The sequence below is a fragment of the Anguilla rostrata genome, chromosome 14 (genome assembly GCF_018555375.3).
Source record: "Anguilla rostrata isolate EN2019 chromosome 14, ASM1855537v3, whole genome shotgun sequence".
Taxonomy (NCBI): domain Eukaryota; kingdom Metazoa; phylum Chordata; class Actinopteri; order Anguilliformes; family Anguillidae; genus Anguilla; species Anguilla rostrata.
Genome location: NC_057946.1, coordinates 22,666,015 through 22,689,550, shown reverse-complemented (window position 1 = coordinate 22,689,550; position 23,536 = coordinate 22,666,015). Strand labels below are relative to the sequence as shown.

General features: G+C 43.4%; 1 protein-coding gene across 1 annotated transcript; it reads left to right on the top strand.

Annotated features, from left to right (window-relative positions):
• The first annotated feature begins 4,536 nt into the window (after positions 1-4,536).
• On the top strand, positions 4,537-11,191 carry LOC135239825 (barH-like 1 homeobox protein). The gene is made up of 3 exons (XM_064308797.1): positions 4,537-5,902; positions 8,268-8,490; positions 10,047-11,191. Exons 1-3 carry the CDS (start codon positions 5,449-5,451, stop codon positions 10,342-10,344), a joined length of 975 nt encoding a protein of 324 aa, XP_064164867.1. The 5' UTR covers positions 4,537-5,448; the 3' UTR covers positions 10,345-11,191.
• The last annotated feature ends 12,345 nt before the right edge of the window (positions 11,192-23,536 follow it).

The following is a 23,536-nucleotide window of genomic DNA, read 5'->3' as shown; positions in this document are numbered from 1 at the left end:
TTCTTGTCCCACTTTCATACTTTCAAATTTTTAAAAAATGAATACACAGATAAAGCCTTCAGACAGTAAACATTGCTGCTCAGTAATTAATTGGGGGAACACAGGTGTTTAGTTTATCTAATTATAGAAATGCATATAAAGTGTATAGTTAGAGTATAGAGTGTGAGTAAAAAGTCTTATATCTTAAAAGTCTTATATCACACATAACCGCACATTACACTCCTTATAGGGTCTCCGTTTGAACCCCGGGAACCTTTTTGAATATAATTCATAATTAGTCTGTACTTCCATAAAGATATTGCGTGCCCCATGGAGACAGCCAATAGAATGTATACCCTACGACAATAATAATAATAATAATAATAATAATAATAATAAAATTAATAATAATAATAATAATAATAATAATAATACAGAAAACAGCTGTATTTACCTCAGGTATGCTTTGAGCCTGCACGTGCACAAGACTGGGGTCACCTCCCCTGCCCCGGTTTGTCAGCAGCTCTGTTAGCACGTGAGTGAAAACACTCGAGATTGGAAGCCAAGATCCCTGCGGGTCCTCCAGGGACAAGATCACACCTGCCGCTGCCCTCGTTGAAACCTTTCTATATCACAAGAAACAAATCACCAGAGTCCCTCCTCACCTGCCTCAGGTGGGTGCAGGGGAGAGGGGTTGGCGAGGGGTTAGGTAGTGGAAGTCCTTTACAGCGAAAGTGATCATTTCCTTCCCATAACCCACCCTCCCCCCGAACACACATAGAACCGGCATCAAACCTTCCAGCGATCTCTTACCCTCGCCATCTCCACAACTAACACGGGCCTCCAATTAAATCAAAAGTGGTTTGTTTTTATTGGTCTTTTGCGCTGACAAGTGGGCTATCATCCTGACGGCTCTACCTGTCAGCGAGCCGGGGAAAATCCTCCGCTGACGATGCCCAACGCTTCCAATTAGGGGAGAATCAGGCTCCTGGCGAGCAGACTTTCCAACCTCCCCCAAGGTCCCCCTCCCTCCCTCTTCCTCCTCTTCCATTCACACCACACGCCCGAGTCTTCCCCCTTTCACTTTCCTTCTTATTTCCCCCTCTTCTTCCTCCTTTTTTTCAAGGAGTGTGTATCTCCACTGCAAATTACCGGCACAAAACGGGGTGGCACGCTGCCAGCGAGGACTGACGCCCCGCCTGTCAGCTTTAATGAGAGGATGAAGGTTTATTTTGGCGGCAAGCGCGTGCTAAGTTCTTTCTTGTATGACAGCTGACTGAGAGAGGCGAGCGTTAGCCTTATAAAAGATTTAGCGATTCTCATTATTTTCTGTCAAGTATCATTTCTGATGGCTTTAGGTTAGTCATTCACATCTCTGGCTTGTCCGGGTGCACCCTTATTTTATTTATTTATTTATTTTTCTACACCGTTTGTTTGTTATGTTTTCTCCTTTTCTTGAAATGTGCGTTTCCCCCCTCGGCATTTCAAAAAGATATCCAAATGCCAAAGTTGTTCCAAAGGCGACATGCGTTTTTCACCAAACAAAACAAACAAGCAACTAAATACATAAATAAAAGACATAAGCAAAATATCATTGTTTTTCCTCTCGCCCGCCGATGAGGTGGGGCGTACAGATAGGTGCTGTATGTCTCGCTCTTTGAAGCCTCGTGTAAACACTGAAACATGTTAAATATAAGAAGAAATGTCAAGTGAACACACGGAAGCGAATGACTGACGGGCATTTCGGCAGGCTGGAGCTACAATGAACTGAAAACATTTTTGTTTTGTCACAAAAAAGAGTTTTTGTTACGATCATGCACAAGTTATGATGTACCAAATCAAAATACAGAGGCTTATAAGAACGAGATGAACATCTTTCATGGAAAGGAACAAAAGGTTCGTCCATCAAGGGTCGATTATTTGGAAAGCCAGAATACAGTGATGCTAAGACAAAAATAAGCCTTTCTTCCATGTAAATTCATATGTGGCCTATACAAAATCAGATCCAACAACTTAATGGCCCTAACATATTTTTATTGTAATTTTCCATCTAACTTTAGATAGCCTACTACCGATTATGCATCTTATTGCCAAATAAGACACTGACAAATGTACTTACAATTACTGTATAGCTACCATGAAAATATTGAAAATATATCTGAATTTCGAAGATACGCTACTGCCTATACGACGGTATGGTTCGACTTATCACGCAACTTCCACCACGGAACCCGAATTCCCGAAGTATTGAAATGTAAGGCGGAGTCTCTCAACTGCTTTCCAACCTAAACCGTGCACGTGGTGGAGTCGCAGCACGGGGCACAGTTCTCCGCTGTGTTAATGAGGCTCAGACCGTGGTCGAACCTTCGCAGTGAAGGAGCTGGTGCTCCTTCAGGCCCAGCGCTCGGGGTACAGGTGAAAACACACACACACCTGGGTTTTCTCCTCCGGTCCTTTTCTCGCGCTCATCCATCAGAATCTAACATGCCCTGACGCTCGTTTATATTCCCTGCTTCCATCTAAGAACGCGCCTGGCTGCGAAAAGGCCAAAACTGAATCCAGAAATCTCTCTCCCTCTGACTGCTAAACAATAACCAAGTAACCGTGTAGTAAATCGGCCTACCAATAGGCTACAGCTGATTGAGAGGCACGAGGAAAGAGCTGCCATCTCTCTCTCTCTCTCTCTCTCTCTCTCTCTAGCAAAATATTAAGTAAAAAAAATGAGAGCTTTCATCGAATATGTGTAGTCCTAGGATTCATATAAACTTTTTTAGAGTTGATTTAACACTGAAATTCTGTCGTGCATGTATAAGTCTGACTGAGAAAATAATCAAGAAGCCTATTTAAATTCTCGCACACGAATTTTATCTGAATTAACGACAAATAGTTCGGACGATTAATTTAAAAAATGTACTCGAACACTTGCTTAATTCAACTTTTACTAACGACACACATAAGCTATTATTTGGAATACTTTGAGATAGCCTACTAATTGTAGACTGGTTTGTTGACAATAGTTGTGTTTTGTTTTTCACAAACACTGTATACCAGTAACCTTACTGGCGTAGCCTATGGTTTTTAAACCCACATGTATAAGAATAGCCACTAAAGTAGTTTTAACGTCCCTTAAGAAACATATATTTTGTTTATAGGTCTGGTAATCAGAGGAACACTGCAAAGTACCTCAAAACCAACAATGAAAAACAAACAAACAAACAAACAAACAAACAAACAGAAATACGGGCCGAACAGCGTGCGCGCTCCCAGTGCCGGTAGGCTACATTACGGAAGTCAAGCGAGAGTGGATATTGCTCTCCGCCTCTTTCCCCGCCTCAATGTGACAGCTTGCAGCCGCGCGGGGACCCCATGGGAGCGGAGAACGCGTCACCAACCTGCCGGTGTCTGCGATGGAAGAGCGCCTCCAATCTGGTGTTCACACGGGGGGTTCAGTTATTACGCGCTGTCGGTGAGTCACACGGGGCAAACTGTCTCAAAGAAATGCGAAAACAGGGGACAATAGTTTTGCATGCGCGTTACAGTTTCGCTCCACGCTGTCTTTTCAACCGCCGCTTTCGTGCTATCATCGCTCATTAGCATTGCATACATTATCATTAGTCGTTTTTAAAGGGCTAAACGTTATGACCACGCGAAAGAAATACACTATTCACTTCAAAAGGGCATAGCTATTCATTTGTTTAAGGCCAACATAACCAAATGGGTGCCGGTAAGTGTTTAGACTAAAAATGGGTAAAATATGCCAAGCAGGCAGTATGTGCTTTAAAAAAAACAATACTTAAAAACTCATCACGGCCGGTGTGATACAGAGTTAGTGAATAAGCCATAATTACTAACACTTTAGTGATATTCAATACATTTAGGCCTAACGGAAAATCTGTTTAAAATTAAATTAATTAAATTTAATACGAATTGTAGCTAAGTAATTGAATGTCAGTCACTTTTTAGGATACGGTAATTCTACTGTATCAAATTTGTTGGGTAATTTATTTAATTCAATGCGCCTGACAAACTTGTTGTAGCCTATATCCACTATCACTGTACCGACTCCCTATGCGATTAAATAAGATTTTGCTCGTGCATATCCCCAGCCGACCGCAAAAAAGAGAAGACAAAAAACAACGAAACAAAAGCCGAAACAAAACATCCAAGCGGTATTATACAATTAGGCTACCAAGCTAGGACAATAATGGAAAAATGCCCAGAGTGTGAGAAAACTGTCAAGTTTTGACAAACTACAGTGTGAAGAGGGGAAACAGAAATGAGACCACCCGTTCCACATAATAACCCCATTATAAGCTTCATCAATGATGTAATGGAAGCCAACAGTGTGGAGATTGCCTGTAAACAGTGGGATCTGGGTCTCCTAATGAATTCTGCGTCTCTTTTAATCAAAGCGAGGGTGGGAGGAGATGAAGTGTAAGGGGAGGGTGTGTGTGTGTGTGTGTGTGTGTGTGGGAGTGGAGGGGGGGGGGGGGGGGGTGTCCAGTTTCCTCTTCACGAGCCAGTCCTCCCCCAAAAAGCCTACTCAGCCAATGGAAACAAGCCGCTAGGGACGCACGTGGACGGTACAGCTTTAAAACTCAGCTCATGAATGTGCCACAAGTTCATTTTTTTTAGGATTTTATCCCCCCCTCTTCCACCGACAAGAGTTAGTTCCCTGATGTGTCTGTTTAACCTGCTCTAGCTCTCTGTTTCATTCTCGCTTCCTGTTCTCTCGCCTGTCCGGCGGTTTTCGGGTTTCGTGCAGCCTACCTTGTCTGGCGCAGAATGCTTCGAGTCTCCGTTGCCGCCTCTCGCAACTCAGTCCACAACAGCAAACTACCTTTGATCTAACCGCGCTTTCCCAGACGACTGCGGTTTGTTTCCCTCAGCCACGCGCTGATCTTGTATTCCACCGCCTTTGATAGCTGACGTGTCTGTCCTTGGTGCTGAAATCACGCGCCTGCCTGTTTGCTTGATAGACGGTATTTGTGCAGCGTTGCTGTAACATTTGCTCAACTTGTGGCAACAGAAGCAAAATTTGGTGAATTATTTAGAAGCAGAACTGGAGCAGAACTTTTTTTCCCCCAAAAAATTGATATGCTTGGACTCCGAAAATCAATTATTCTAGGCAGCTGGGGGCGTTTTCAAACTGTATCGACTTTTGAATAATACAGAGGCTACCTAAGACAAAATAGTTGAATGCAAGATCGATATCCGCAGCTACGACTGTTTTAGATAACCTGGAGATTTTTGCTTCGTTCTGAAAACTTGAAGAAAAAAAAAGATCGTTAAGAAGGCTTTGAAGAAAGTGGAGGAATATACTATTTCCAATTTTATATTTGGATTTTACATCTGGATAATTGAGATTTTGTTTCACATTAACGTCCCCCGCACTTCTAGCCGAAGTTGCCCCAGAACAAATGATTATTTAAAATACAACGCTACGAACTATTTTTGAGCTGGGTGACAATGGACGCGTCCGCCAACGGGTCCAGCTTCGGAATAGACACTTTACTTTCTCACAGACCTGGAAGTCCAATAATTTCTAAAGGGGACGCTTTGATGGGAGAATGCCGCTCTCCCCTGGAGTTCAGCCCGGGGTCTGACCTGGAGAGCGTCTGCTCGTCCCCTCCTTCCCCGCGGCGGGAGAGCGTGGAAGAGGCAGTGCAGAGACAAGGTCACGCTCTCGGGCTGCAGTCCCATCTACAGCACGGGCAGGTTTCTGCCGGTTCCCAGCCGCGGACCGTCACTTCGTCTTTCCTCATTAGAGACATACTGGCGGACTGCAAACCTCTGGCCGCGTGCGCCCCGTACTCCAGTAATGGACAGCCGACTCAAGAGGCAGGGCGGCTCGCGTCCAAAATCGCAGACGAATTCATGGATAAAATCCACAGCAACTCCTCGTCAGACAGCGAATACAAAGGTACTATTTTAGTCATGCGTGACACACCTCTATCTGTCTGTATGCATTATATTTATAAATAGCTACTAAAGCGTTCGCTTGATTTTAATTACTTTGGCGACTATAGTGCGTATTTGAAAATGTTAACGTTTTAAGGAGTACACGAATTATCGTACTCACAGATTAGAGGATGCTGTAAACTCAGAAACGGGACTATTGACATTTTAACGGCTGCTGGTGGGGTTTTAGTGCTTTACGGCAGGTTCTACATTTAGGACGGATATAATAGCATTTCCCATTTTACTATGCGAATATGATGCTGTGGCTAATAAAATAAATTCATAAGCCTGTATAATTGTAATTATGCATTTAACACTATTTTCAGTACATTGAATTACAGTCACTTAGACCAGAGCAATTCACAAAAGTGTAGATCATCCCAATTTATAATAAATAAGTGTAAAATGAAACGAACAAATCAACAATTACTTTTGTAAATTTACAGTAGCCCATTTTATTTAGAATAATGACATGTAATGTACAAATATGGTATTTTGTGGAGTGGGTTTGAACACAACATTTAATTTATTAACAGCAGTGACGATATTCCCCACATCCAAATGCAAACAAAAATATTGTTCATACTCCCGCATTGATATTCTCTCGTTCAATTTATTAGCTTAGTATGTACCCTATCTGGTAACGGAAAAATATTTTTTTCCCCGGGGGAAGTTTGATATATCCTAAAAGTTTTGCTATCGCCATTTGGACGGTTGGACGCTGAAATTACATATGGCCATTAAACATCCAATCAGTTTTACGCCATTTCTTTATACAATCATATGTGGATATCAGGAAAGACGAAGTATACGTAAAAACTATTGAGGTTTACCCACGCCCACGGTCTTATTTTTCCAAGGAAGTAGCTTCAGGCAGAACATAATATCCAAGATTAGTTCAGAGTTCATTTACTTGGAATCTGTGGTGATTCAGCACGTACACATCTTCTGCTATAGCTTCTAAACACAGGTAAGGCAGTGAAAAACGGTAGGATCCCACAAAAGTACACACGCCGTGAAGTCGTAAATTAATGTCATGTGCTGCAACGTTAATTAGGCCTGAGTATTGCTCTTTAATTGTATGTTTTTTGAAGGTAAACGCAATATCAAGAGCAAAAATTATCATCACCGACTCGGAACCGTCAACCTTCACGAAGTTTTCATGTTATGATCAGGCTACACCAATTCTTACTAATCTATAATTTGTTTTAAACGTCCAACATTCGAGGCATGTAATCATTTATATTTGTTTCCAGCGAAGCGGAAGACCGCGAATGCTATAGGCCTAATTAGATTACGATAAAACAAACTAAACTCGTCCCCTTCTGACTGTAATTCTTATAATCACATGAATAATTTAAAAAATCGCCCTATAGTATGAATAAATAAGCAGCAGAGAATGGTTTATGTCTGGTGCAATGATTATAGGGAATATGCAGAGGCGCTTTAAATAGATCTCCCTAATACATCTCAAAAGTCAATCCAGTTTTTAAGAGTGAAAAAAAAAAAACAACAACTTTGATTTCAACGGGTTCCGCCTCCCAATATTTCCAAGATTTTGTGCAATTTGTCCCGCCGCTAATCACGTTTATAACGCGAAGGTTTGGCGTGGCCCCGCGCCTCGTCTCGCTCTCATTCCCGGCCCTGTGAAGCCTCTCCAGTCCCGGTTGAAAGGTTTCCGTCCCTCGTGGCGCAATTAACCGGATTATCGTGCTTCTTGAGAGACGACTCAACTAGTCAACTGGCACACTTTATCGCGGCACCCTCTTTGGTGAAAGGGGTCCTTGGAACATAATACAATTCAGAAATATTGATTTATGATATGTTAGTGTTCCATATGTATTACATCACACCAAATAAAAGCAGCTGTGTTAAAACCATGAGGGAAACAAAAGCAAATCGGTGGATTCTGCGACGCTACTTGTAGATACAACAAATATGCTTTAAGCAGGCGGTACTATTTAAAAACTACATTTAATTGCGCTGAAATAAAATGCGCCCTCGTTCAGAATGAAGGGATACATTTATCTTGAAAAACATTCTTACCAATAGCGCCGAAAATAAAACAATCAAAGCTTAATAGGCCTACTTCGGCAAGCACACACACACACTACTCTGCAAAAACGTATGTCTAAGTGTAACAACGAATCTTGAGATTCAGCTATTTAAAATGAAACAAAAACAAACATAAAACTCACAAGAACACGTTTTGTTCAAACTTTACATGCATTTGCATACACAAACGGCCTACGTTTATTTATTGGCCAAATTTTTACCCTAGCCTGCGTTTTTCTCTTAGTAAATGCTTGCGCCTGTTTGGGTTTCAGTGAAAGAGGAGGGGGACAGGGAGATCTCGAGCAGCAGAGACAGCTCACAGGTCCGGCTGAAGAAGCCCCGCAAGGCTCGCACCGCCTTCACAGATCACCAGCTGGCCCAGCTCGAGCGCAGCTTCGAGCGCCAGAAGTACCTGAGCGTTCAGGACCGGATGGAGCTGGCGGCCTCACTCAACCTCACCGACACCCAGGTCAAGACGTGGTACCAGAACAGGAGGTAAGCGCAAACTCGTTCTACGTCGTGTTTGTTGTGCTGCGTTCGTTGTACTTGTGCCTCGTAACATCAACTCTTTAAAGACTTAACTGCCCGGTTACAATTTTTTAATTCTAGTGAGATACCCGTTAAAAGTTGACAAATTTAAATCAATGAAGGACATACACGGAGAAAACGGGGCACATTACCACTAATGGCCACGCCGGAGACACGCTCCGTCGGGGTCGTCACACTTCAACTACTAATTTCAAAATAAATAACCGTGGGAATCTGGCCGCTGGTCGTATGTCTTTTTTCTCGCCATACATCAGCTGAAGATAGAGCACTTCGCTCTTTTGACACGGGTAATCCCAACAGCCGAGCAAAGACGGGGGTTAAAAAGTACCCAGGCAACAGCTGTGAGATGGACAGGGACACAAAGATCTCAACTCCATGCGTCTGCGAAAGATAAGCGCAAGAGCGGGTCGTCAGGGGAGGAGCGGGGTTTTTTGGGCCGGTTGGAGGGGGGGGGGGGGGGTCCTCGTTGCTAACTTTTATATTGGTGCGCGTTGCCAACTTTTATATTGTATGAACTAAAAATGTCAGATACGCGTATAACCTATATAACGTACTCTATTCTTGAAGGTTACAGACTTGGCGAGGCCCATAATTATGACGCAAAAGGGACAGAAATGACGTAAAAACATAAAATGCATGAACAGACACGACCAAATAAAGACTTGCGTTCCATACAAATTGTACGAATAGTTAATTAAATCAATTAAATTACCAATAAAAACAAACCTGAAAAAAACTGACACATACACTGCCTCGCGCACACAGAGAGATACACACACACCCGCACGCGCACACACGCCATTGTAAACCACGTGTTTATCTGATCAGGTGCTGGCATTCAAGCAGCAAGACGACATGAAATAAATATAAAAGCACTACACATTTCAACATGAATAATAAAATACTGCATGCTATATTAATAATTCAATCACCTTCTTGTAATTACACAATTATTACAATTATTAATAATTTACCTGTACGAATTTCTTTCAACTGCCTGGAACAATCTGACAAGAACAGATAACATATTGTATGAATAAAGAACAAAGTATTGTATCGTTATACTTTTATTGAATAAACCATAGGAAAAAACTCAACAGAAGCGATACCCTGACAAACCCTCCGTGTAATAATCAAAGGATTACTTTTTATTAAGATCGGTCCAGACTTTACTGTAGTAAATGTGTGCTTTCACGAGACTGACTTCATTAACTTGTTTGATTGGATGGTTTATATAGACTACTTTTAGACCACAAAATCTGAATTATGACAGCCATTTTGATCAGATTGATTGCACTTGATAATCGATTATTTATTTGCTTTATTTTCCGAATTTCTAAAACTTAATTTCACAGAAAACACGTCTGTCTGAGTCTAGAATTATAGTTTAGGCCCACACTAGCTATCGTCGTTTAATATCAACCATTTGCTGTCACGTGAGGCCATTTTTTGTTCGTTTCTGGTACCGTGTGTTGATACATTCCTTTTCCTCTTGACCGAAGGACGAAGTGGAAGCGACAGACGGCGGTTGGACTCGAACTGTTAGCTGAGGCCGGGAATTACTCCGCCCTCCAAAGAATGTTCCCATCGCCGTACTTTTATCCCCAAAGCTTGGTTTCAAATCTGGACCCAGGAGCGGCCTTATATCTGTACCGAGGACCCTCGGCGCCCCCGCCCGCGCTGCAGCGCCCTTTAGTCCCACGGATTCTTCTACATGGCCTGCAGGGGGGGACCGAACCACCGCCGCCGCCTCTCTCGTCCCTCTCTGGAGTGCTTCCGCGGGCTACGCAGCCCCGGTGAGCGGGACCATCTGAGCTAGACACGGGCTGCTCGGAACTCGTTGGTGACAAGTACATGAATATGTCAGCAAAAACCACAACGAACTCAACTGGAGCACGAACTCTTGAGTCGATATTAACATACTGATAGACTACACAGCCACATTTAGGCCTATGTATTTATTTATTTATGTATTTATTTATTTATTTATATTATATTTGTTTTTTCACCTAACAGGGGCCTGAATTAATAGCCGAGAGAGGTTTAAAGGTGATTTCGTAGGGCAGTGGTTTTCCAGAAGGGTCTAAAATGCTGGCAGCGCCGTGTCTTTGTCAGAATCATTGGGGGTTGACCATAGAAGTCTAAATCCCAAAAAAGATCAGAATTATGTTGTTACCATTATTGCTATTAACAACAGGTTGCAATAATAAGGCCTAATAATAATAATAGCCTAATAATAATAATAGCCTAATAATAATAATAATAATAATAATAATAATAATAATCAGATTGCATTTGTGATGAGTCGCTAAGCTTACTGCACATACATTAATCATACACTTTTATTTTCAAATAGGCCTAAATTATTCTACAACAGCATTTTCATATTTAGCTACTTGAAAATCTTACAGCGTATGGAATTGTAAATAAGAGTAGATTTTAAAATTATATTTAAATAACTTTATTTTTAAATGTCTTTTTTTAATTTGATCATTCCAGTCCAAAAACAATATTGAATAAGCAGTTAATTGCGGGAATCACCGGCGTATTTCACTATTGAAACTGACCGCCGAATTCCGCTTTCTTAGCAAGGACATAATCCAACTCACAAAACACGCTGTTATTTATGCTGAACAGTCCGGCGGAAGCGGAAAAACAATCTTAGCTCAATCAGGCAATTATTTACAACTGTATATACATCTGGATGTATTATTATTATTATTATTATTATTATTATTATTATTATTATTAATATTATTATACAGCGAACAACTATGAGCCCCCAAGAGATAAGAGAGTGAGCATTACATTGTGCAATTAACCTCTGAGGTGTGAATACAAAACTGTCTTCAACAGTACCAGCAAGATCTGAACGAAGGGGCGAACGTCCTCTTTAATAATTAATCAATCGGTGATTATATCTTCGGCCATAACTGAACAAAGGATTCGTCTGCCGCCTCTCTGAGTCTCCCGCCTGTTGAAATTATCAGGTGCGTCTGCGCAGACGCGTCGCAGGTTATTCCTTTTTTTGTGTCATTATTAAAAACAGTGGAACGACATTGTAACTCTCATTGGTGGAATTGTATATTGACGATATTAATTTGTGAAAACGGCTCATATTGTGAAGTGATTCTCGTCTTTCTGGATAACTGTTAGCTCCCATAGCCCCTGTGTTGGAATCTGACGTTCCCCCCTGCTGCTCACCAGAAGGTGTAATGGCTGGGGATTTTTAAGTAAAGAGAATTACTTTTTTAAATGTACAAATAAAATTCTTACGTTAAAACAGTTTCCAAATGATTGAGTAATTTATACATATATAATATAGAATAAAATATATAATCTAAGAAAATAGGTTTAATTTTTTTTTTTTTAATCTCTGATTAAACTTAACCTAACACCTGTCTAACGTTTACACTCATTTATACGTTGAAGCAATCGCTTATTTTTCGCTCCGCTCCATTATTCTCGTGCCTCAGTGACTCTCGGACTGTCGAACATTCTGTAGGCCCATTTGTTCGATTCGATGACTCCCAGACACTAACACTGAGGAGACATATCAGAACGTCTTTATAGTCGAACTGCTGCAGCTTCAGCTTCCATTTCCAGAAAATGTTTCAACGCAGATTCAGAACCGATAATGGAGACAGCGCATTACGAAAAAAAGGTGAACAGAATCAACACATACCTGCCAGATGGAAGAAAAAATCAGCTTGGACGTTGGTTTGATTTTACTCGCCAGGTTTTGATGTAGAAGCGAACTTTGGGCTCCGCCCGAAAAGCACATGCCACAAGTTAATTAACACCGCCGGGAATTGGGATTGAAAAGTCGAGCCAGTATCACGCCAAGTGCTTAATACACGTCCACCTTTCCATGAAAGAAATGGAATTCTTGGAGGTCGTTTAGAGATTGTAAGCCACCCGTTTTTATTGACTGTATTATGGTTAAACAGTGTACGTCGGCTGTACCTGAGGCTAACTGGGTGACTTAAAATAATGTTGATCAGTGCGGGTTACGCATAAACTACTCTGGAGGAGTTTGACCGCCTGTAACTGCCCAATTTCCATCAACGTGTGCTCCTGGAAAAAAAAACTTCCGAAACGAAAAACAGGCCTATCAAATTTTTGAAGAAAAGTTTTTTTTTTAAATAGGCTAAATAAAAATGTATTAGCAGACAAAAAATTAAACGGAACACTTTCAAAATTCGATTTTAAAAAGGTGAACAAACAAAAACACTTCGTAAAAGTGCAAAATCATTTAACGCAACTTGAATGAACGGAGAATATGATTTGGCATTCCAATCCAACTTCAACCTGTCAGGAGCTGTCTATCTGTTAGAGCAGCCAGTGAAACTGGATCCCGTTTCTACTCCAGAATGTCTGTAATAAAACCTTTTCATCTGCGCAGGTTTTGCATATTAAGAATAATCCTGAGAATAATCATGGTGTTCATTGAAATTTGTTTGGATATTTCTTAAATGATAGAGGTTATGGGAAAATATTTCACGATGGACAAAAACTTCAATGCCGTCTCAAAGCGGCGGGTCACGTGCAATGTGAAATTCGCACGAGAATATAAATCAGAACAAGTCTAAAATACTGTAATATATTTTGTTCCACGTACACGGAGCGTGTTTCGGCGAGTGTTGCGGGAATCGTGCGATGTATTCAACTCGTCAAACATTTAAAAACTGAAAAATATTCCGTAAAAAGACACGTGGGCAAAGCCCCCTTCTCCTAAAGTTCGCGCCAAAACATCAATAGCCCATACCCATAACTGCCATGAATTTATGATGCATTGTTTTAGCCCGCATCAATATTTAATTGGATCAAACTATTCAAATACGATGTCAGTTCTAAAAGTGCAAATATATTTAAGTTCGGGGAAGTTCTGTAATGGCATGTATTTAATAATTAAGCAGCGCCGTTGACTGTCTAACATAATCCAGACGGAGCACGAAGTTCTGGCAGCTTGCCCCAATTTTTCCGGCTAAAAAAAGCATCGTAATTTAAGTCTAAGTGTTTTAATTTAGACAATTCCTTATGTTTTGTAAACACATAACAGGCTTCGTTGGACAATTGCGGTAATATAAAATTAGGATACAATACATTCCACTCATTATTAAACAATAATAACTCAATTCAGGCTATAGCCGATTCCAACACTGTGTTTATTCAGCTGAAGATTCCTAGCGCATAATTTCACAAATATCATTACAGGGACATAATTATAAATTAACTTAACAAAAAAAGTATTTAAGAGAAATGTGTTAGAATGATTTCTAACATGTCTGTCAAACATTTTCCGCAACGGCCGCAGTATTTAGTTAGCTGGTTGGATTTAATTTGTGTAACTATCAAAGAAAGAAAAAAAACGTTAATAAGAGTGCAGTTCTGTCACGAGACACTTCGTTTCGTTAACCTTTTAAAATTCCTGCAGGTTTATCAAAAGCCATCAGAACAAATTGCAATTCAAACCGGGAATTTTAATGCGGCTCTGGAAAGTTAACCTCTTCAACGTGGGGGGTTTATTTAGTGGGCTATATTTTCACTTTTTAAGATGCAATTTCTTTTGAGTAGGCCTACATAAATTGCATCAACATTCATTAAATACGACATTTACACGATGTCGTATTTACGACGATTCTTTCATTATAGCTCAAAAATAAATTGTGCGCGGAAAATAAATGAGATATATGTAACATAAAAATGAGTTTGGGAAACTGATAATAGCCTATTTACAAAGGTCTTCTGCATAAACTGGCTGACATGCTGGTCACCAGTCGGCACCCTGAGCCGACCAGAGGAGGATGGGTTTCCCCCTTGAGCCTGGTTCCTTCCAAGGTTTTCCCCCATTGCCAAACAGGGATGTTTTCCTCTGCACTGTTTCCTTATGGCTTTTTCCTGTGGGTTTAGGCTAGCTGTCTTGTAAAGCGTATTGTGACAACTTTGTTGTAAAATACGCATATAATAAATTTGATTGCAAAAATTTTGATTGATTGGTCTACATCGTTACTGTTACGGTGCTGAACATTTGCTTCATAAAATTAGCGATGAGTGCTCCTGTTATTACCTTTATTATCGTAATCTTTTAAAAAATCCTCTTGCCGTGGGAACAATAGCATGGTGAAGGAACTGCGGTTTTAACGGATCACATGCCAATTCAGAAACCGAACAATGCGCGAGCCGCGAGATTCAGTACGAGAGCGGCATTAGCAGTGGTATCTTATTCGTCTTTCATAAACAATAAGTCGATCAAATATTAATGGCTTCCTAAGTGTGTAATTGTTTAAGTGCCCTAAATGATCCCATTTGGAAATGGATTGTTCCCACCTCTTTTTCTTAAGAGTGTTGGTTCTCCGGTCTTTGCCAAACGGTTCCACCAGCTGGTGACCGGGCGAGGCAGACTGTGGGCCGGGGATCAGGCGAGAGGACAGCTGGTCAGCGGCTCCACGGGGCCCCCTCCTCGCGCTACCTCCCCATAGTTTGACTTTAAAATAGCCTAATGTTAGCCTGCGCGACATGGCGTTTGGGGAGTTCAGACTGACAAGGTTGAAGAAAGGGTTTCTAACGATTAGACAAAAGACTTTAATGGCTTTTAATTGAAAGTCGATAATGGGCAAGGCCCCGCAGTCACTGCTGGAATACTCGCATTGCACATGTCACGACTTGCCTCGCGACCTTCTGGTGGTATAGCAGACCTAGGAGAACAGGCATGGCAAACGCACTTTCCAAAGTGGATATTTTATAGCGCATAAAATATTACTGAACAATATATCATGATGAATATCATAATCTCTTTACTTCCGAACACTAAAAACGACAAGAGCCTAGCATTAATAGGCAGATGTCATAACGAAACCAGATAGCTAAAATTCTTAACAGAATCCACAGCATTTAGGCTTGTTATTTCCCGCACCTATAGGCGCGACAAACGGCCACAGAATTTATGGAGTGGTATATCTTTAAGATCTGTGTCGGATTCAAATGAGGGCGATGACCTCTCAATATTAATGAAAAGGGTTATTCTTGCGAAGTGCGCAGCTGATTACGGGAAAAGCTCCGCAGCGCCGAGGCAAGGCGCGGAGAGTTTTGCATGAGAAAGGATACTGCTAAATCCCTCGGCTCTTAGCGCGGATTGTCCCCGGCTCAGGGTTAATGAAGTGCGGATAGAGTCTCGCTGAGCTCCCGACAAACAAAAACACAACACGGAGAAACTCACACCCAGAGGATCAGTGACTCTGATTAATCTCATTGACTCAGAATAAAATCAAACAAAACCGCCTTCAAATCACATTAGGAGTCAATCAAAGTGCAATTTGCGGTGGGGAATTACGAGCGTCTGTGAAAATTTTAGTGCGGGCGGGTGTCCTTTCGCCGTCTTGTCTACCCCGAAAAGGGCAAAGTACGCTTTAAAAAGTACTCCACATTGCACTGATTTGCAGCATTTCTGAACCAAAGGAAAAAAAGAAAAAAAAAAAGCTTATTCTCAGTCTCGTACTATAAATAATACGCCATAAGTAAGGTTTCCCCAGACAACGTACTTTTTATGACGCACATTAGGTCGTATCTCAACAGCACTGTCAAATTATAACCAAATCTGACTGACAGGTTTCATAAATAGCATTCACCATAATGTTCGAACGCTAGCGAAATAACATATCAAAATATCCAAAAAAAGAAAAAAAAAAAAGAAAAGGCAAAATCAGTCGCGCGAATGCAGAAATGCGGTCTAAGATTTTAAACCTTGTCCTTACCACTTCACAGCATTATTTCACTGTTTTTCTTGATTTTATTTTTTATTTATTTATTTTTTGTCCATCGTCATTTCAGATATCGGAACAGACATACGTCCATAGTGTATTAGCCTACTTCAACTGACCAAAACAGTTTTGATTAACATAATAAGGAAAACAGAATTAGCTTACAGTCACTAAGCGCGAGGTAGATTTCTGAATTATGTTGTTTATGGGATGTATACGTATGCCTCCTTTGAACAGTAGGCCTACGCAAGGTTTCGGAGACCGAGTGATGAGGGATTCGAATACCGGGCCCGGTAACAGTAGCCATGCATAACCCGGGACCATTTCAGGACAACTATAAACGCACACTGCCCCACGGCAAATGCGATATTATTTAGCACACGTGAGAATATTCAGGAAGGCAGCAACCAATTCACTCTGTGTGCCAAATCAAACATTTAAGACAAAGTAGCTTTTCCCTACACCTTCGGTAACCTAAAGTCATCCGATTTCAAGGTGGTCTACATTTTAAAGTAAAAAAAATCAAAACGTATAAATTGACATAATTTGTTAGGGACATCGATTTTTGATTGGCTTCAACACTAAAACACGTATTTTTCCACTGGAGCGTGTCCTGGTTTGACCATTCTTCCAACTACAGTGCATTAATCAAATCAGATAGGAAACGCAATTTTTAACGCCAGTTTTAAATGAAAAATACATTAGGCAGAATGTGCTAGAAAAGAAAAGCTATATAAGACAAATTAATACAGCGTAATTCCTGTCTCATAGCGGAATGGTGAAATTCATTTCACCCTAATAATAACACCCTATGTAATTCAACTGTTTTAAAAATATATATTTTCTCATTGAGCAGATATGATTTCTGGCAACACTTAATTTTATTATCTTGCAGCTGTAGTACTTGACTGCTAATTAGCACAATCCAGCACCTGTTAGCGCGCGAGGACAGAACATAACCCTCCCAGCACAGCTGAAATGTAAAGTTCCGTTTTTAGCGCCTGCGATTTAAAAGCTGAGCAGTTTGACATTGGGTTGTTAATTAATGCGCAACTCCTGGTGGCAGGAGAGTGAACTTGATCAATGTCGGGGATCCAGTAACCCCTGACCCCCCTGACCCTCCGACCCCCTCCCTTCTGGGACCCTCCCAGTATGGGGCAGTGTGTGTCTAACTGGTCACCCCCCCCCCCAAAAAAAAAAAAACATCCAAAGATGATAAGAACTATGTCTGGATAAATATACATATATAGTAATGTCATGGTGGGCATGAACAGAGGTGCAGGAGAAATGGGTAAAGGAGGTCACATCTAGACTTTGTGGGGTGCTTTCTGTGGGGGAAGAGGAGTGGGGGACATGCTGAGACAGGGCAAAAGGGCCCCCCCCCGCCAAGTTTCTGATCTCATTTCAGGATGGTGGCAGTGTGGGGTGGGGAGGGGTGGGCGGAGTCTCGTCAGGAACATTCCACTGTAGAAAGCCGGCCATTCAGACTATACAGCCCCATTGGGGGGGGGGGGGGGTTGGAAAACAGATATATTTCACATGATGAGATGAGGAACAATTTGAGATGGAAAAAACACCACACACACACACCACACACACTACACGCACACGAACACACACCCATACGTACACAGACACACCCTCCCCCACACACACACACACACACATACACTACATGCACACGAACACACACCGATACATACACACACATACACATACACGTACACACACACATATACACACCCACACACACACACCCTCCCACACACACACCCACACACCACTCACCCACACACACACACATACACACACACACACACAGGACTATAAGCAGTAGAGATGGTAAGGACTGGGAATCAGAACTCTTGTACTTGCCTGAAGGTATCAGGCAGAGGGAATGAAAGCCTCTTTTCCCTGAGCGAAGGGGACAGCAGCTCCAGCGATCATCTCGCCCCAGTAAGAGGCGCACGAGCCCCAAACGTGGGGGGGGGGGGGGGTGGACGCAGGGGGAACGAGCCCACCATCAGGGCAAATAATAAAAAAAACCGGGGGGATGGGAAAACATCTGGGCGAGAGATGGAGAAACAGAGAGGAGAGGAGAGGACCTGTAGCAAGACATGCAGATGAAAGGTGTGCGTTTGTGTACGAAACTGACCCCTCCTCCCAACCCCCCCCACAATCCCACCACCCCCCAGCCGACAGTAACCGCATTGTCTATCACAGCAGGGGAGAATGTAAACCAGGCGTGTTTCAGATGCGAGGGAGATTATCTAATCAATAACTCAGATTTACCCTGCAGCCACCCACCCACCCTCCCCTCCCACACACACCCCTGTGGGGGGGGGGTGGCAGTGCTGGGGAGGCCGCACAGACAGAGTGCTGACAGCATCGTACACTCAGCCCAAGCTGACAGACACCTCCGGCCAGGACACTGAGAGGCTGTGGCACTCAGTGTGCACTACAGCGACCCCTGTCTGTCAGGCGAGGGTACTGCAGCCTGGCGTGACTGAGATGGTCACACTCAGTGCTGCCCTTGTTCACAGTTCGGATTAGACTTGGGCCTGGATTCAATCAGTATACAAACTTAACTGATTACAAATGCAAGCGTTTTTTAAAGCTTGAGCATAAACTTGAACTTAGAACTTGGAAATTAACATTCTACAAAATTAACAGGATGAACTGAGAGGAGAGAACAGTAATACTTCCATTTGTAAGTCATAGCAAGAGACAAATGTTGATTGGATGCAGACCTTTGTAAACACACCTCACAAAAGTCTCACAAAATATTTCTTTCAACTCTAATGTCGAACAAAAATACCAGAGAAACCTTCCAATAAGCTGTTTTCACAGCACTGTTCAATTACACGTTTTTCAACAAGAGCAAGCTGAAATTTCTCAATCAGCAGTGACGAAGCTTCAGCACATAACGTCTTCATTTCCAAGCATATGAAAACCGGTATCTTCTGTTTCGCTTGATCATGATTTGCTGCAGTGATTAATGCCATGCTTTCTGAGTCACACTGATTAAGGTTATGTACGCGGAACAGCATTTTCCTTTTTATTAATTCTAGCGCGAACACTTTGCTGTATCCCCAGATAACCTCGTCAGCAAGCGAAGAAGAGAAAAAGCAGGCATCAGCTGAGCGAATACTACGAGAAGGAAAGCAAGTTCTTCAGTTTAATTAACGTCTTTATCTACAGGACATTATTTACCAGCAGCATAGACAGAAATGTCTCCGTTGTTTCTGCATATAGCAAGGCGGGCCAGAAACAAGGACCTGGGGCATTTAGTATGGATTAGCATGGGGTGGGGGGAGGGGGTGACTGTGATCACAGACATGGGGGGGGGGGATACAATTGCGCATGGGTGGGAAGGGGGGGTAGGGGCTGTGATCGCAGACTGTGGAGAGATTGTGATGGCGGATGTGGGGGGTGGGGGGGTGGGGTTGGGATTGTTCACAGGGGAGGGGTGGCCACTCCCCTATATTTTAAACAGTGAATTAATAGTCAAAAATATTGTCAAAATGATTCACAATTGGGTGTGGAGGTTTGGCCAAAATAACTGGGCGGGGCCAGGATGGTGTATAAGTGACCGTGGCCCCCCCACAGCCCCCCCCCCCCCCCCCCCCGGCCCACCCGTGCCTGTGCCAGAGCCATTTAGGGGTTTTTAATGGCTGTGAAAAAAAAACCTAACGGAGATGCAAATAAGATCAAGCTCTATCGACCGTGAGATGATGTTTACGATCTGCTTTACAAGCAGAGCACTGAGAAATGACCCGGGTTCACAGAGCTGTAATAACTGAGGCTTCAGGCTCCTGTCCACTCAGAAGTCGCCTCAAAGAAGCATGAATCTGCAATGTAGCGCTCATTAACAGAGTGGACATCGCCGCACAGTGCTGATATTTGGAACGCTCTGCAACGGGGAGAGGACCACTGTTCCCAATGTCACAGGAACTGTGTTCATAAAAAGATTTTTTTAAAAAGGGGGAGGGTTGTGGGGGTTGGACATTACTCAGGCACATTCTTGGACATCTATATGCCCTCCGGGTCAATGCGAGGACCCCGCAGGGAGCCCAATCACCACAAAACAAAAAGGGAAGAGGCCGCTTAAATAAAAGATGAGGCATGGTGTGCATGTATTTTTAACGCCATTCTGTGTGAAGCCTTGGGAGAGACTACAGGGTCTCTGAAATACGTGAATGTGGTGGAGCGGGGGGAGTGTGTGTGTGTGCATGTGTGTGGGTGTGGGTGTGCATGTGTGTGGGTGTGGGTGTGGGTGTGCGTGTGTGTGCTTGTATGTGTGTGGGTGTGTGTGCGTGTGTGTGTGTGTGTGTGTGCATGTGTGTGGGTGTGCGTGTGTGTGCTTGTGTGTGTGTTTGTATGTGTGTGGGTGTGTGTGCTTGTGTGTGTGTGTGTGTGTGTCTGCGCAAATGTGTGTGTGTTTGTATGTGTTTTTATGTGTGTGTGTGTGTGTGTGGGTGTGTATGCGTATATGTGTGTGTTTTATGCATGTTGTTCAGAGGGGGTGTGTTTGTATGTTGATGATTATGAATGGGGTTTGCACTTGTAAAATCACTTCATTAAAAAGTGTCTAGAAGTGTGAGACAGACATCAATAATAAAGTCTGGCTGTAACAGGGAAAGCAAGTGTAATGTTGGATGGGGTGTGTGCGTGCGCGCGTCTGTATGTGTGTGTGTGTGTGTGTGTGTGTGCGTGTGCGTGTGCGTGCTTGTGGGGTGTGTGTGTATTTTGCAGGAGAGAAAGGGTCAGCAATTCCATGGTTTGCAGACAGAGTAATATTTCTCCAGTGCTCCAACAGAGATAAAACAATAACTTTCGAAATATGAATGGTCAGACTTTTGGTATTTGCAGTACACTTTTTAAAAACAGACTACTGAAAGAAATTCAATAATAGATATTTAATGTAAGTCATTAATGATTGACCAGAGCAAAGTCACCCCCAAAAAAAATAAAAATCCTTGACATTAATGAAAGCATATTATGGGTATAAACTATAGGCACATTCTGGGTACACTATGGCTGCGTCATGGATACCTGACTGATGCATTCTGGGTAAACAACTTACATTCTGGACATGCTCTGAGTGCATCATGGATTCACAAATATGCATTCTGGGTAAACTTACATTCTTGGTATGCTCTGCGCGCATGATAAATATACGACTGATGCATTCTGGGTAAATGAGTCAGGGACAGACGAGATGGTAACATTCATACAGCAAGGAACAGCAGAGGTAAGGCTTTTCTCTCGACGCCATCTTGCTGACTTTTCTTACAACGAGAAGCAGGAGAAAAAGAGAGCAAAGACAAGCCTGTAGCTCTGAGGAGTAGTCAAGCGCCTTAATTCAGGACGAAATGATCGGGGCGGGTCGTCTCTTCCTAGTTCCGCTAGTTCTGACGCCCGCCGCCTCATCAGAGAATTGACGCATAAATATTTACGAGTTCCGTGAGGGGGAATTCTGAGACGCAGACGCTCGGGCGCAGAGATCAGAAGGTTGATTTATATAACTGAGGCAATGCATAGAGAAACAGGGCCCTTCTCCCTCCCTCCCTCTCTCCCTCTCTCCCTCTCTCCCTGTACAGAAGGGGAACAAGTTCTCTCTGTCTGCTGTCTGTTTTTTTGAAGTTTGTTCGGAATGGCAGCCAGAACAAACGCAGACCGGTCGGAGCAGGTGGGTGGAGGAGAAGCGCCTCAAACAGTCATCAGGAGAGGCGGCTCTGTCATCCGGAGCAGTTTAACCGCTCCCGACGCGCTCGCCGTTTCCCGCTAACAGGGAACGGCGTCTCTTTCCTCGACGGCGGCGGCGGGAGAACAGCGCGGGCCTCTGTTCTCCCGCTCGACACGAGTCCTCAGACACTCCGCGCTGATATCCGCATAAATTAATTACCGTTTAAAAAGGCCCGCGACGATCCCATCTTTTCAGCCTGTACCACAGAGACTGACGAGCGAGCACGCAGCAATGGGACACATCCGCAAACAAGACCGGCCATCCCAAATATGGAGTAACAGGGAGAGGGCAAGAAAAACTAGTTGAGAAGAACCTCATTAGCATATGAATGCTTGCTAGCCCACAGGAAATGGATCGGATGGTCTCCGTACTGAGGCCCGGGCTGGGGAAGCACAGAATCCCCAGCCTTTGGGTGGTATGAATAATACACGTGGATCACTGAATAAAAGAGCGAAGGTCTGAGGAAGAGAGACAGAGAAAAACAGGAAAACAGAAAAAAAAAAAAACATCTGAGAAAACCTTCGTAGTTGCCAAGATGCAGGAGGATGAGGAGGAGGAAGGTGGGGGTGGTGGGACTGTGATTCCTCCTCCAGTGATGACACACGTTGCAGTTTCAACACCATCCACACGGGGCAGTGCTGACACGCATCCGCAACTTTGGTACTTTTGGGTTGCGAGGTTACGCAACATCATCAAGACACCAGTACACCTTTACTGCAGGAGCATGGTAAATCCAACAATGAAACCAAAGGCTGTACAAGTCACCCTTGACCACTATTGTTTGCATATTCCCGCTTCTGCAACACAGTCTGTGTAAAGCTATCCAACCCCTCTCCATTCCTCCAAATAACGACTGGTCGCTCAGAAGGATTTGGGGAGAGAGAGAGAGATAGAGAGAGAGAGAAAGAGATGTCCGTGGAGTGGAGGATAGACAGCGGTGCCCGGTGAATACCGCCGCTGACCCGCCATAACGCGGGAGTCACAAGCCGCTCGATGGCGGAGCCGTGGAGAACGGGCAGGCAGAGAGAGGGAGAGGGCCGTCAGCCCACAGAAACAACAGAAGAGCAAAAAGAAAGAGCAAGCCCCTCTTAGGAGGTGAAGAGGAGGCAGGGATGGGTTAGACAACGGGGAGGTGACCGGCGAACGCACCGCACGGTGCTCCTTCGCAACGTCCGCCACGGAGCAAAGCCAACGGACAACACAGGAGAAAGGGAGAAAGAGCGGCTGCGAAACAGAGGGCATGCTGGGAACCCTCTCAGGGCAGGAGCAGAGACGAGGGGTGTTTCAGTCGTCTGGGCAGCTGCCAGCCGCGTCGTAATCTCGACATGGCGAGTCATGCGCAAGCGATCGCCTCCGGGCCACCGCATCGGGCCGGGCCAGGACCGGAGAGAGGCGACGGAAATGCCGCGGAACGCCACCGTGCCGCGCCGGCCTTCTAGAGCGCCCTCCCACAGTCTATGGTGCACTCGCATGCGTTCTGGCC